The 15,553-nt window shown below is 39.2% G+C and overlaps 1 protein-coding gene across 1 annotated transcript in view; it reads right to left on the reverse strand.

Moving 5' to 3' along the window:
• LOC117084544 (vomeronasal type-2 receptor 1-like) overlaps positions 1-15,553 on the reverse strand; it is a 45,041-nt gene that overhangs the window by 11,294 nt on the left and 18,194 nt on the right. Inside the window, 4 exon segments of the mRNA XM_033213284.1 lie at positions 105-517; positions 520-958; positions 961-978; positions 4,893-5,184. Coding sequence (XP_033069175.1) covers positions 105-517; positions 520-958; positions 961-978; positions 4,893-5,184 — 1,162 coding nt within the window.

The raw sequence follows: 15,553 nt of genomic DNA on the forward strand, positions 1-15,553 counted from the left end.
ATAAGATTATGTCTACTAAGCACAAAGGCAAATCAATAGTTTTAATGACATGAATTCTTATCATTGTCAAGTTGTGTCATGACATACACCAAACAACGACTTACCTGCCAAGGCTCGAAGTCAGGTATATATGCACAGATGTTTCCTGGAGTATACGGCCCATGACCTTCTTCACATCTACTTAAATGGTCCAGAGCATAAGCCATAGAATACACAGCTTGTTTGACATTGTTCGTAATGCTTAGCTGAGCCACATCCAGATAGGTATTTTTAAGATCCTCCAACTTCTCCTCTCCAGTAAAGAATGTATCAGACATGGCATGTAATCTGTCTTCTTTACCAACCATATTCACTCTATGGTCAATATTGTATGGAACACTACCATTTGGCCAAGTACAGTTAAAAGCCGTTTGCCAGAATTCAATGGTCAGGACATCATGTGGATCCTTGCTAGTATGCACATCATAAAGAAATTCCCTTAATCCTGGTATATCAGCTCTTGGTATTGCAAATCCATACTTCCACCAAAATATGGAAAACATTCAGGCTTTGCAATGAGGGCTGAGGTAATCCATGCTTCACTCACTATCCATGTTCTGTCAGTTATGTTATGGTAAACCATTTCCAGCAAAAAAGGACTGAGGTCAATATCAGATGCATAAAGCACAATGATCTTGGCAGTGGAGGTCTTTACAGCATCAACAGCTTTTTGCATTTTCTCATTGGAATAGACTTTGGGAATGATTTCAGACAATGCAATACAGAGGTTGGCATTCTCCATATTTTCCTTACAAGTTTTTACTCCGTATTTTTCATAATCATCATCAGCTGCTATAGCACCTACCCAGACCCAGTGAAAGTGTTGGATAAGTTTTACCATGACCTTCGACTGGATCTTATCACTGGCTATTACACGAAGATAAGATGGAAACTGGTATTTGTCACTAAGAATCACACAGTAGTAGAGGCATAGCCTACCTACAATTGAAAATATTCATGCAGTTATTAGAAAGCAATAGCCAAATACCAAATTACACATTTTCACAAAATTTTTATTGGGGAGGGAGGGAACTTAACAGTTCTTCTCCCTTTATTTTCACATCTTTCCTTAGACAAAAGGATTTCTGTTCCTTTCCTTGCTCAGTGGATGGGAGTGTGGAGTGTTGGAGGGAACACTTGGGGCCTCCCTATGGACTCTTTCAAATCCACTTCCCCACGCCCCAAGGGAATCAGAGGAGCTGATTATTAATACAACATTCAATGCACTACTTTTCACAAGTGGGATCACAGCAGGGAAAAGGAGGCCATTTGCTTTTTCCTCTACGCACCCCACAGATGACAGGAGTGAATCAAGCCACCCAGGCTCTTCCTCAGATTTTACTTCTCATCCACATGAATGATGGAGTGAGTTGACCCACAATCCATTTGGCAAGCCCAATTATTCTCTCTCTCTCTCTCTCCCCCACCACTTCCACCTCCCTTCCCTCCTTCCTATCACTTTTCTTTCCTTGTTTTTCTCTGCCAGGACTTATGAGTATGTAGATTCCAAGACTTAACTCGAGAAAGGTGGTAGAAAGCACCACTTCAGCCTCACATCTAAGCCCTGTCATCCAACAGAGATAGAAGCCCTAATTTTACAGTCACTTGTCTAGATAAATGAAGAGGTACTTAGTTTCTCATTTTGCCAGTGATCTCTGTATTTATTTTCCAATAGTGGAAACTTAAGAATAGAGGTCCATCCTGGCTAACACGGTGAAACCCCATCTCTACTAAAAATACAAAAACGAGCCGGGCGAGGTGGCGGGAGCCTGTAGTCCCAGCTACTCAGGAGGCTGAGGCAGAAGAATGGCGTAAACCCGGGAGGCGGAGCTTGCAGTGAGCTGAGATCCGGCCACTGCACTCCAGTCCCGGCGACAGAGCGAGACTCCGCCTAAAAAAAAAAAAAAAAAGAATAGAGGTCAAGTGATCATGAATTCCTCACCATTTTATATACATTTCCACTGTAGCTTACCCTCAACCTCACTGACCCTACAGTTAACAACATATTGAGAGGTGACAACATGCTAGCAGCCCTCGCTCTCGGCACCTTCTCGGCCTCTCCGTCCACACTGGTGGCACTTGAGGAGCCCTTCAGCCAGCCACCGAACTGTGGGAGCCCCTCTCTGGGCTGGCCGAGGCCGGAGGGAGCCGGCTCCCTCTGTTTGTAGGAACGTGTGGAGGGAGAAGCACAGGTGGGAATCCGGGCTGCGAGCGGTGCTCACGGGCTGTGCGAGTTCCGGCTGGCGGGGACTCAGCGGGCCTCACACTTGGAGTGGCCGGGGGGCACTGCCCGTCCAGAGCAGTGAGGGGCTTAGTACCCGGGCCGCAGCTGCAGAGGGTGCGCAGGGTTCCCCAGCACTGCCGGCCTGCCCCTGCCAGACTCAAATTCTGGTCAGGCCTCAGCCGCCTCCCCAAGGGGCAGGGCTCGGGACCTGCAGCCCGCCATGCCTGAGTCCCCCAACAGTGGGCTCCCATGCGGCCAGAGCTTCCCCAATGGGCACCGTCCCCTGCTCCACAGTGCCTGGTCCCATTAACCGCCCAGGAGTCCAGGTGCGCTGGACCGGACTGGTGGGCAGTCCAACCGTAGCCCTAGTATCGGATCCACTAGGCAAAGCCCCTGGACTCCTGAGTCCAGTGAGGACTTGGAGAACTTTTATGTCTAGCCAGAGGATTATATATGTACCAATCAGCACTCTGTGTCTAGCTCAGGGTTCATGGATGCACCAATCAGCACTCTGTATCTAGCTAATCTGGTGGGGACTTGGAGAACCTTTATGTCTAGCTAAAGAATTGTAAATACACGAAGCAGCAGTCTGTGTCTAGCTCAAGGTTTGTAAACGCACCAACCAGTGCTCTGTGTCTACTTAATCTGGTAAGGACTTGGAGAACTTTTATGTCTATCTAGAGGATTGTAAATGCACCAATCAGCATCTTGTCAAAACGGACCGATCAGCTGTCTGTAAAATGGACCAATCAGCAGGATGTGGGTGGGGCCAGATAAGGTAATAAAAGCAGGCTGCCCTAACCACCAGTGACAACCCGCAGGGGTCCCTTTCCACACTGTGGAAGGTTTGGTTTTTTTGCTCGTTATGAAAAATCTTGCTGCTGCTGGCTCTTTGGGTTCACGCCACCTTTATGAGGTGTAACACCACAAAAGTCTGCAGCTTCGTTCCTGAAGCCAGCGAGACCAGGAACACACTGGGAAGAACAAACAACTACAGATGCGCAGCCTTTAAGAGCTGTAACACTTACTGCGAAGGTCTGCCGCTTCACTCCTGAAGTCAGCCAGACCAGGAACCCACCAGAAGAAAGAAACTGCAGATACATCTGAACATCTGAAGGAACAGACTCTGGACACACCATCTTTAAGAACTATAACACTCACCGTGAGGGTAGGAGGCTTCATTCTTGAAGTCAGCGAGACCAAGAACCCACCAATTCAGGACACAATGCAACACATTTTTCCCTGTCCCATAACATTCCAATCTGATGTGATAATATTAACACACCACCTTCAATAGGATTGCCCATATTGTAACTCCATCGCTCAAGATTGTCAATTTCTTCACGAGTGCTAGAATATTCTTATTTCCTGTTTCCTCTACCCCATGTCCTATTTTCACTCTATTGGCTAAAGTTTACATTCTTCTTTGGAACCATGGAAACAGCAACACTGGAAGCCCTATGTAGGAAATAATCTTATTTAAGAAGCAGAGACACCTGATATCTAATTCTGGATACGTAGTTTATCACTGTAAAATCTTAGAGAAGTTACTTAAACCTTCTGAACTTCAGTTTCCCTATAAGTGAAATCAGGGTAATGATATCTACATTTTAAGATTGCTCAATATATTCAATGAGATAACAAATGTGAAAATGTCCGTCACATAGATTTCTTTTACCTTCGTTGGATATTTACTACAAGCGTTTAATGAGAAAATCTATCTAGAGGTTTCCAGCTAGTGCCTGGGAAGACAGAGCTCACAGCAGCAGCAGTTTGAGCTGCACGAAGCCCACATCTAAGGTGTCAGTTGGGTCACCCAACCTCTCTCCTTGGTTCTATTTCTCAGTATTTTCCTGTTCCCTCTACATCTGTATTTGAAGCTTTATAAGAAATAATCTGGTAATGCTACTTTTTACAGTTATTTCAAATTATCTCATTACTTCAGCAACATAAATAAGCTTATTCACATTAATAAGTCATGACAACTGATACTTTAATGATCCATCCTTAGAAATAATGATAGAGCTGTATTCATATTTCCTTAATAATCAGTTTTTCCTAGAATAATCTCTTCTTATGTTGAAATGTGTCATTGTCTCAGAATTTAAAATAACCTGTAAAGTTAGCATCCTCTAAACTCTAGCCATCTTGCATAATTCCTAGGCCCATTTCGGTATGTTAGTGCATGAATCAAAACTGTCATGAATAATAAGCATTAATATAGGCAAGAAAAAAAGTGAGTTTCTTATACCATCCATTGACCAACCAACACATATTTATGGATGGTTTCTTATACCATCCATTGACCAACCAACACAGTCCTATAGAGTATTATGCCTAGCGAACTGTCAACATACAAATCACTGAGTCACAATCTAGAGCCAAAAATTAAAGCAGCATGCCAAGGGATGTAGAAAAATCTTAATTGCCTCTAAGTAGACATCAGTTCACACTTGCTAAGGCCTGACTGAACATAGTAATTAGGGACAGCAGCATCACCACCATCCCTCTTTGTCTCTGCAACTTAACTCAGCCTCACCTGAGCACCTTGCTATCTGCTGCAATTTCCACAAGTATGGTTTGTGTTGTGTTTTTTTTAAGTTAGTACCAGCACAATAATCAGAGATACCTGAGGCAAATAATATAACCCTAGAATTCTTGAAGCAACAACTGATAAGGATGATCCACCTGCTCCAACAATTCCTCCCAAAAATGCTCCAGTGCTATTCCTAAAATTGGGCCTGCTTTCTTCCTGCCCTGTAAGAAATAGCAAAGCTGCCTCCAGTGATTTGGAGATGGTAAAACAGGTATGAAAGATCTGATAGCCCAAAGTGATGTTGGGCAAAATGTCCTTCCTCTTATTAATCTCCTTGTTCATGTGGATCATGGCTTTCATTCAGCAGAATCCCTGAAAGTTAAACCTGAAAAAGAAATAGACTTTGTAGGTTATTAGGTGGGTCTTTGAGGGGAAAAGCAGCTTTTAGAGCATTTTGCCAGAGCATCAGCAGGCACCTCACTTTCTTGAGCATGTTAGTTTTTCTTAAATGATACTATAAACTTGAAAGATTCAAGTATGAATCATAGTCATCATTGATTGCTTTGGATTGAAAAGTACCATTTTGGATGTCTTCTTGCTCTGTGTATCTTTCATATGCTATAATCTCTTTAAACTGCTATATCTTTTCAGAAAAATATTCTTATATTCATAATTATAACCACCTAACAGGGCCTCCAATAATTTCTCAATACATTTTTCCCCATTAATTAGAAGTCCCTGGTGCCATATGAGTCTCCTTTCTCTCCTACTTGCCTTCTTTAGCTCTTTTTCTGGACATTAATTATAAAAATTATGTAAATACAAGGAAATACTTATGCTAGGAGTACCTAAAAGCAGTACATAAAATTTATATATACTATGACTCCAATTACAATAATTTTTCTATCCATAATTTCATTGTTAACGTTAAGAGGTTTTTAATTGAAAATGTCTTTTTCCTACTACTCCTAGATACAACCATAAATAAAATACCTCCTCCTTTCTGTTTCCTAGCCACTAAAAGGGGAATATATTTCTCTTGCAGTCCATCACATTTGCTTTTAAATTCCTTCTCCATTAAAAAAAAAATTTTAACGTTTAATTGCAAACTCTTTCTTCCCAGTCTTAATCAAATCTTAAGCTATTTGAGAGCAATTTCCCCAAGACCACCTTTCCTTAATATCTTCTGTGGCTATAGTATCTAACTTTATGTCTTTTATTCAATAAGTATTTTTTAATTTAATATGTGATAGCAAATAGCCCTGTTGGCAGGGTGGAATTTTTCTCCATGTTTCTTTAATTGAGTTTTTAGTTTGTTTTGTTTTTCATTTAATATGTAGTTATTGAGTTCCTCTGGTGCTAGACACTGTAAATACAGTCAGGAACAAGATAAACATAGCACTGTCTAAGCAAAGAAATAGAAAAGTAGCCTAGCAATTTCAGCACGAAATGATAAAAACAGTGATGGGTTAAACCTGGGAGCTATGAAATACAAAGAAGGGGCACCCAGTTCTAGAGGAATTAACAGCCAAGCTGAGCCTTAAAGGATGACTGAAGAACAGGGGAAGAGTGTTGCAAACAGCATGCCTGAAGGCGTTACAACAAGAGAACATGTCACATTCAAGGAATACAAAGACCAGTATGTTTGGAAGAGACAGGGTGGGAGTGGGTGTAGACAACAAAAGCAGAAACTGGAAAACCAGAAGGTGCCAGAACACAAAGGTCTTTATCATCCTAAGATACTTAGTTTCCAAATTTACACTAATGGTAATATACATTTTTGAAATAAATATATCAATATCATTTTAAAAATAGAATAGCAACGCATTTCAAGAACTAGAAAAATATACACTGGCCGTAATTCCTCCATCCGTGAAAATTTATTTGAACAAACTGTTTTTCCCAAAGGAAAAAGTAATATGCCCCAACTGTTCATTACAGAATTATTTATAATATTGAAAAACTGGAAAGAACTTACATGATGGAAACATTTTTCATTATTTTAAAACTATTAGAGAAATTACACAGCAGTCTATGTATAATATTGTGAAAGGTGCAGTATGCAAAGTTGTTTCCATACTATAATTAAAACTACATGTATAAGGTATACTAATATTTGGATAAGGATTAACAAGGAAACTTTTTTAATGCGCACAAAATAATTACTGGAAAGGTGGAATTTGGGATGATTTTTCTTTGATTCATTGATTTCCATTATGATATTCACAGTATTATTATAAAATGCATACATTTTTTCCTCAGGAAATTTCTCTATGTCCTACGTTTGCTTAGATTAATGGAAACAAAATTAAAATACTCCCTTCATCCTTCCATTTTACTATCTTTCTCTTTTCTGAGCAACATTTTCAAAATAATAGCAAGTCTTCCTCTCTGGCCATATTTAAGATCAGTTAAAGTTATAGTTAAAGTCTGGTCATACTTAAATGATGGCCGGTCAAAATTAGCATATTGTTAAAATTGTGGGTTTCAGAATGAAATTTCTCCAAACTCCAACCTGAATTTCTAGATCAGTTATAGGTGAAGGTTAACAATGCCAAAGTGAAATTATCAGCTTAGGCCCAGCCTGGCTTCTAAGTACCTCGTAGGCCAGGCCTCCCGTGAGAACTCTCCCACTGGAGAATTTGCATCACGTGGAGGAGTGGAGAGGCTCGGAAAACACTGGGGTACAGATGAGAGGAAACTGTTGACTCCTGTACGTGGAAGTGAATTATATAGGCTCTAATTTTGAAGAACTATATCAAAAACTTTTAAGACATGAAATGTTTTTGATATTCATAACACATATTTAGAATGGGTTGATTAAAATGCTGAAGAACATTTGAGTCTTATAAAGATGAGCAATTTGGGTTTCAGACAAATCAAGCTGGGAGACAAGCAGAATACACACAATGCCTTGCATAACAGATCCACATTGAGGACCAGAAACTGGCTTTTTCGATTGCCTGGACCACATTCAACCACTCTTAAGAGAAGAGGCAATCAGTGGACACCAACCCTGAGATGACTGGGCTGCCAAATGATCAGCCACAGACTTTGAAGCAGCTATTACAACACTGTTCCATAAGGTGAGGGAAAACCCTCTTAAAGCAAATGTAAAAATACAAGTCTCAACAAAGAAATAGAAACTATTTCTTAATAGAAATTTTAGACATGGAAGATCCCTCAGATTGGTTCATCTTTTTGTGAAATCTGCACTGCAGAGCTTCAGGCCCAGCCCAAGCACTACTTCCTCTTCCACTCCTTCTCTTCTGTTGTGATGGAATCCTGATGGCAGGTGCTCTTTGTACCCCAGAGAGCTCTGATATACCCCATAACGCCTGTCTGTTGTAAAGATAAACTTGCTTTACTGCTTCTACTACCTACCTCCCTCCTCTGTACAGCTCATTGCACTTGCACATGCAATAAACCAACTTTCTATAGGTAAGGCAATGTAGGGCAGTGCAGAGTTCCCCAAATGAAGAGTTCTGATATCAAATAAATTTGGGACGTGCTGCATGCTTAGCCCTTTCTTAGACATTCACAATGCTTGTCGTATACTAAATGTTTTGTGATGTCTTGGTAGTTAGCCAATTTTATCCAAACCCAGAATCCTTTTTTCAAGGAGCATTTATCCGTTTGGAAAATATTCTTAAGGTGGACATGCAAAACACTTGGCTGATTCTGAGAGCCTGAAATAAAACCACAACTCTGCCTTATGCTTTCCATGTGACCTTGTGTAAGCCATTTAACTTTTTTGAGCCTTAGTTTCCTCATCTGAAATGTAGACATAACATCTTCAACCAGCTGTGTTTAAGATTAAATGGGATGTCTTCTGTACCTAAGAATGAGTTAGTACTGAAGAAACATTCTCTTTCCAAGAGCTTCATCCCAGAAAAACAGGCCCAGATCCAAATTGTTTTTTATTTTCTTATTGTCCAGAGTGTCAAGAAAACCAAATATAAATACATGAAGTAAATAAATGCTATTGCTTATTTTCTCACAATTTTATGAAGAGGTTGAAATCAGCTTACTGATACCTCTCTGAGGCAGGTTCTGAGCTCAGGCCCTCATCTCCACAGGCCCTGCTGACTCCCTGGCCTCACTGTCGACCATTTCTGTTTCCTGCTCCCAGATATCCCCTTCTGGGTGAATATCAAAGCTGTACCCATCCCTGGCCTCCATCCTATGGGACAAACTTGCTTTCTTCCATTTCTTTTCATGTTATATTTTCAAGAGAAAAACTTTATATGTGATCTCTCAAAATATGAGAGAAAACAGAACCAACTCCTTACAACTTTCTGAAGGTAAATCTTCTCATTGTTTCCATACAATGCCTTTTTATCTGCCTCTCTCTCAAATCTTAGCGCTTACCACTTTCTTGTTTGTCATTCCAAATGCCTCTGCCTCTTGTACTATTACCTGACTCTTCTGATCTTCCACTACGGTAGTTCATCAGGCAAACTCTCTCCCTAAATTCTTTTCAGAAATGCCCTGTTCTGCTCTCACTGTCCACCTTCCCCACATTTCTATTCCCTTATAGCAAGAAGGACCAACTGAAAAATAACTAGAACTCATCCTTTTGGGTGAATAACTAGTAGTCACTGTCTGCCCCGTCACTTGCCAATAAACAGTAGAATTTTTAGGACTAAAAGCCAACTTAAAGGCTGTGGTGCTGACTGTTAGTGCTCTCCTGTATCTTACTCTCCACTTCTTCCTGACAATAAACAAGAAGTCACAGCAGAAATTTGGTACTTTGCCTGTTTTCACAGTTTCTAACTCCTGCAACTATTATTTATTTTACATACCTATATTGGGTAAGTTTGTCTTATATCACTTATTAACTTGTTAAAAGCACATTATATTTTCTTTCATGTACACATATATCAAATGCATAATATAAAGCCAAGCAGTAGCCACTCAAATCCTGATGGCATTGATTATGCAAATCCCAAAATGTTCCTGATAAGTGAATTATTTTCAGAAAGGGATGTAGTTACTTCTCATTACTATTGCAACCACAAGGTTTATGTCAAATTATTTTTAATTTGAGGAGGAGGGGAGTTTTATTTTAAAACATGTATATTGGCTTTTCCATTTAACCTTCTAGGAAAATAACCTTCAGAAGTTCCAGTGCAGAACAGACAACAAATTAAATGATTCTGTTTATGAAATATAAATATCATATATTTTGTTAAACTTTAAGTTTTCATTTTATGTTAGTAAGGATTGAACAAGAGAAAAACTATGATAAATAACGAACTGAGTCTACCATAATGTAGCTGTAAACAAAGCCTTTCTCTTTCTTTTAGCTTCAGAGTAAGAAAAGAATTAAAAGATCTAGGAAAAAGATAAGTAGAGAGTGATTACAATCCTCTCTGCCAACAACATTATGGTTGATCCCTCCACTAATGATATCTCAAATATGGGTCATAAAATATAATCAAAGGACAGTGGTTGTAATTAGCAAAGATTTAATGTGTAAGAAATTATTTACATTTTTACAATATGCATTTACAATTATAATAGCCATGCAGCATCATGGAAATGCTTCCTACACAATATAAAATGCTAAATATAAAATCGCATCTGTGCTATGGTCACAACTATGCACAAATTATGGATGCATTTCTATAAAGGGCTAAGAAAGCATATAGGAAAATGAAAAGATCTGCATTGTTATGCAAGTAGGATGGTGGATAAATGTTTTATTTTTAATTTCTAGTGTTCTTTTTATAGCTGAAGTTGGGGGAGTGATCTAACACGTTTGCCTTTATTATAATGGATTACTAGCAAATTCAGATTATCAATCATGGATCCTATTTCCTTACATGACAACTTGAAGTTAGGGGAGTGGAGGGCAGAACCCTCACAGCAGATAAAAGAATCTTGCCATTAACAGTAGCTCAGAAATAAGTTAGTGTTCCCACACTCTGTATTTTCACTTGATGAGAGTTTAGTCTATAACAATTAATAATAAACCTGCAATACTGCATTATGGCTTCTGCATTAGGGCTTCTCAAATCTTATTGTGTACATGAATCACCAGGGGGTCTCGTCCAAATGCAGATTCTGATTCAACAGGTCTGGGAATGTAGCCTGAGATTTTACATTTCTAACAGTCTTGGGTGACACCTCTAGGAGAGGCCTGGCAAGAAGGGGAGGAGAAGGAGCTCTCAGGAAGAAACCCAGGGACATGAGCCTCACCAGTGGCAAAGGCAACAATGTGAGCTGAGGGCAACACTTCACCTTAAAGTGTAGGTTAAAGAAAATGATGCATACAAAAAATGTTCATTGGACCTCTTATGGGCTTTACAAAAGTTTCTAAGGTAGTTTATTATCCCGTAGTCACAGAGGCAGGAAGGGAGGCTCAGAAATTAAGTAAGTTTCCCACCACCACGCTAATAAAAGTGGCAGAACACAGACTAAAAATGATGTATTCCATTCCAAATCTCATGTTTTGTTCACTTTACAAATGAAGAATCATGAGCTCACAGATCCAGCGTATGCTAAAGTGCAGACACGAAAGCACATATCCTTTCAGAGGCCTAGGGGTAGAGTGAAAGGACATGCACCAAGTCCCAGAGCAGGAATTGGAGGTGTGGCTTTTTCACTGTGTGACCTTCTCTCCATCTCTTGGACCTCAGGCCCCTCATCACCAAATAGGAGGCTTCAGACTAAACAGTATTGTTTCTTAAGGGTCTTAGGTCCTAACAGAGTCAGCAATGCTCTGGTTCTGACTGAGCCATTCCAAGGCTCAGATTCAATGATAGCTTAATAATGTGCTGCCAGAGCAAGCAGTAGCAAATTGTTTCATTGACTATCAAGGCGAAATTGTTTTCTCAATAATACTTTGAACCTAATTACCATTTTCACATGACTCTGACTTCAAGGACCCCCAATCAAAGCAAAAGACACCAGATGAATGTTGGTGCAAAAGGCCATAGGTGTTTAATCCCATGTGTCCACACCAAGACTCCTAGGCCGGAGACCATGAGCTGTATGTTTTTACCTCACTCCCCTAGACGTGTTTGATCTTTGTAGGTTCTCCAAGGGCCCTGGTGAAAGTTAGGCTTCCTTCCAGGAACAATAACACATCCTGTCCAGACTTGTCTTCACCTGCAAGCGAAAGAACACATCCGAGCTCCTAAAGACTCTGGACCCATGTTGTTAATAAAGGCTAAGAATATTTAAAGACTGTTACATGGTTTCCAGGAAAAGCTCAAACCCCAAATCTCCTGCAGATAAACACTGCTGAGTGCTTCTGAGAAGCTGGGGCATTACAGCCACCCCAGTGCACTTACAGCTGGGTCACAGTCATTTGGTCAGGCACAGTTTGTCAGATGTCATTTGACTTTTATATTTCTCCATGTTACTCGGAATCCTAGGTAATACTCATGCCATACCAGCAGATGAATACACACATTAATCTACTTTGTTTTATTTCCTATGCAGAGCCATCCTACCCAGCCACGTAATGACATAACACCTAGTTATATGTATTTAAGTTGCTGTCTTTACTTTGCAAAATGTATATTACAGCTGACCCTTAAACGACATGCATTTGAACTGCATGGATCCACTTTCATGTGGATCGTCTTCTGCCTCTGTCACCCCCAAGACAGCAGGAAAAATCCCTCCTCTTCCTCCTCCTCCTCAGCCTATTCAATGTGACAATGACAATGATGAAGACCTTTATAATGATTCACTTCAACTTAATACATAGCAAATATATTTTCTCTTCCTTATGATTTTCTTAATAACATTTTCTTTTCTCTAGCTTACTTTACTGTAAGAATACACTATCTAATACGTATACTAAATATGTGTTCATTGACTGTTCATGTTATCAGTCAGGGCTTCAAATCAACAGTAGGCTATTAGTAGTTAAGTTTTGGGGGAGTCAAAAGGTATGCACAAACTCCCAACTGCACAGGGGAGGGGGTCAACACCCTTTCAACACATGTTGTTCAAGTGTCAACTGTAGTTTTTTAGATGTATGTCTCCAACAGTTAAAACATGTTTACCTATAATATGAATTTTGTGACATTATGACATTATGGTTTGCCTGTATCTTTGTTTTGAGAAGAAAAAAAAGACTAAAAATAAATCAGCTTTCATAAGTGCGTTGTTATTATGATATTCAAGTTATTAATGAGAGGCCTCGAGGTGTGTAAAAAGTAGGCTTTGGGATTTTTTAACACATCAATACTAATCACTTGTTACAGAAGAGCCCCTGCGTGTCTAAACAGAGAAAGCCCTTAATTATGGCAAAGGAGAAAGACATTCAGACACTGCAGGCATAAAAATCTTTAAACAGCTGCCTTGCTGAATTGAGAAAGCCACAGGTTACTACCTCGTCTGCTGTATCTATTTTCAGGAAAACAATCTGACAGCCTGATTAATCTCCTACCTCAATATCAGCTGACTCAATAAACAGCAACTCTTACCATACAGAACCTACAGCATCCTCTTTCTCCTTGGAAGCATCACATGTTACAGAGCTATAGCATGCTGTGGCTGCAACAAAAATCGTGGAGATGGTAAGTGATTGACTAAAGCTGGAAAACTATTATTATCACAGCCTTGCAGAGAATAAACATCTATTTTTTGAAAAAATTTGAAATAAAGAAAACTGACCAGCTCTAATTCTCACCTAAAAAATTAAGTATGCCTGCCTGCCTCCACTCTTCCCTTTTAATCTATCCCAACACTGAAAGAAAGTGACCACATCAATCTCCAGACCACATTTTACATTTTTTAGTTTATTGAAATATAATTTACATACCACACACCAGCCCCTTTTAAGATGTACAGTTCAATATTGTTTTAGTATATTTACAGAGTTATGCATTCATCACTGCAATCTCATTTTAGAACACTTTCATCATCACAAAAAGGAAAACTTACTTCCCATCCGTCCCTCACTCTAAGCCTTAGGAAACCACTTAATCTACTTTCTGTCTTGGTAGATTTGTCCATTCTGGACATTTTATTTAAATTGAATTACACAATATATGGGGGGTTTGTGTCTGGTTTATTCATACAGCATAATAGTTTGAAGTTACCCGTGTTGTAGTACGTATTAGTACTTCATTTAAGAAATATCTTTGAGATATAATTTATACACCATAAAATTTACCCAATTAAAAAGTACAATTTAATGGGTTTTACTATACTTAAAGAGTTGCAACTATCACATGGACTAATTTGGGAATATAGAATCATTCCCCTTTCTGTCCACTACCACCCCCAGCCCTAGATAACCACTAATCTACTCTTATGTTGGTAAAGATTTCCTATTCTGGACATTTATATAAATGGAATAATAAAATATGCGGTCATTATTACTGGCTTATCTCATTTAACACAGCATTTTCAAAGTTTGCTCATGTTTTAGCATGTATTGGTACCTTCTTCCTTGTTACTGATTTCTTTTTATTGCCAAATAATATTCCATCGTATGGATGTGGCAGATTTTATTTATCCATTTATCTGTTAATGAAGATTTGGATTGTTTCCACTCTTTGGCTGTTTGAACATTCTTTTACAAGTATTTGTGTAAACATATGTTTCCAACATTTTGATATTCATATAAACATGTACTCTCCCGTATCCAGGAGTAAAATTGGTAAGTCACCTCGTAACTCTATGTTTAACATTTCGAGAAACTGCCAAACTGTTTCCTAAAGTGGCTCCACTATTTTACGTTACCATTAGTAATGTACGAGGGTTCCAATTTCTCTACATCCTTGCCACCACTTGTTATTCTCCTGTTTTATTATAGCCCTTCTAGTGCTTATAAAGTGGTATCTCATTGTGGTGTTGATTGTCACCTCCCTTACAGCTAATGACTCAGAGAAAGCTATATGCTTTCTCCTAGATGTTTTCAAATTTTAATTCTTACATCTAGGATTATGATCTATTTTGAGTTAATTTTTGTGTGTGATATAAGGTAAAGCCTAAGTTCTTTTTTCCCTTTTTTTTCCTTTTCTTATAAATAACCAACTGTCTCTGCACCATTGGTTGGAAAAACTATTCTTTCCAATGTTGAAATGAATTATTATGGCACCCCTGGCAAAAATAACTTGACTGCAAATGTAAGGATTTATAACCTCAATTCTATTCCACCGGTCTATACATCTATCCTTTTGCCAGTGCTGTGCTGCCTTCATTACTGTAGTTTTGTTGTGATTTTTGATATCAGGAAACGTAAGTCCTCCAATTTTATTCTTTCTCAAAAGTGTTTAAACAATTCCAGGTCTTTTCCATTTCCATGTGAATTTCAGGATCAGCTTGTCAATTTCTGGAAATCTTCAGCCAGCTAAGGAGTCTGATAGAGATTGTGTTGAATCTGTAGATCAGTTTTGGAAGTGTTGCCATCTTAATATTAAGTTTATGTATCAGAAGACTCAGATCATTTGCAAGAGCTCTTCATCTGCCTCAGATCAAATCCACCTACAACAGGTCTTACAAGGTCCAAGGTCCATCTGGATCCACCCCTAGTTAAGTAACCATTGCCTCTTTGGCAGCACCCCCTCCCATTGCCACCACAAAATACACTACAAGCCATACAAACCTGCCTTTGGTTCTTTAAATATGTAATGCTCTCTTTTATCTCCAGATCTGTCCTCACTCACATACACTGCACATTCTCTGTGTCAGGGGTTTTCTCCCTTGTGCCCCATCCCTGATTCACTTGTTTTCCTTCACATCTCAGGTCCCTTTTCACTTTCTCTGAGACTCACATAGTGAGA

The sequence above is a fragment of the Trachypithecus francoisi genome, unplaced genomic scaffold (assembly GCF_009764315.1).
Source record: "Trachypithecus francoisi isolate TF-2019V2 unplaced genomic scaffold, Tfra_2.0 Lachesis_group0, whole genome shotgun sequence".
NCBI lineage: Eukaryota > Metazoa > Chordata > Mammalia > Primates > Cercopithecidae > Trachypithecus > Trachypithecus francoisi.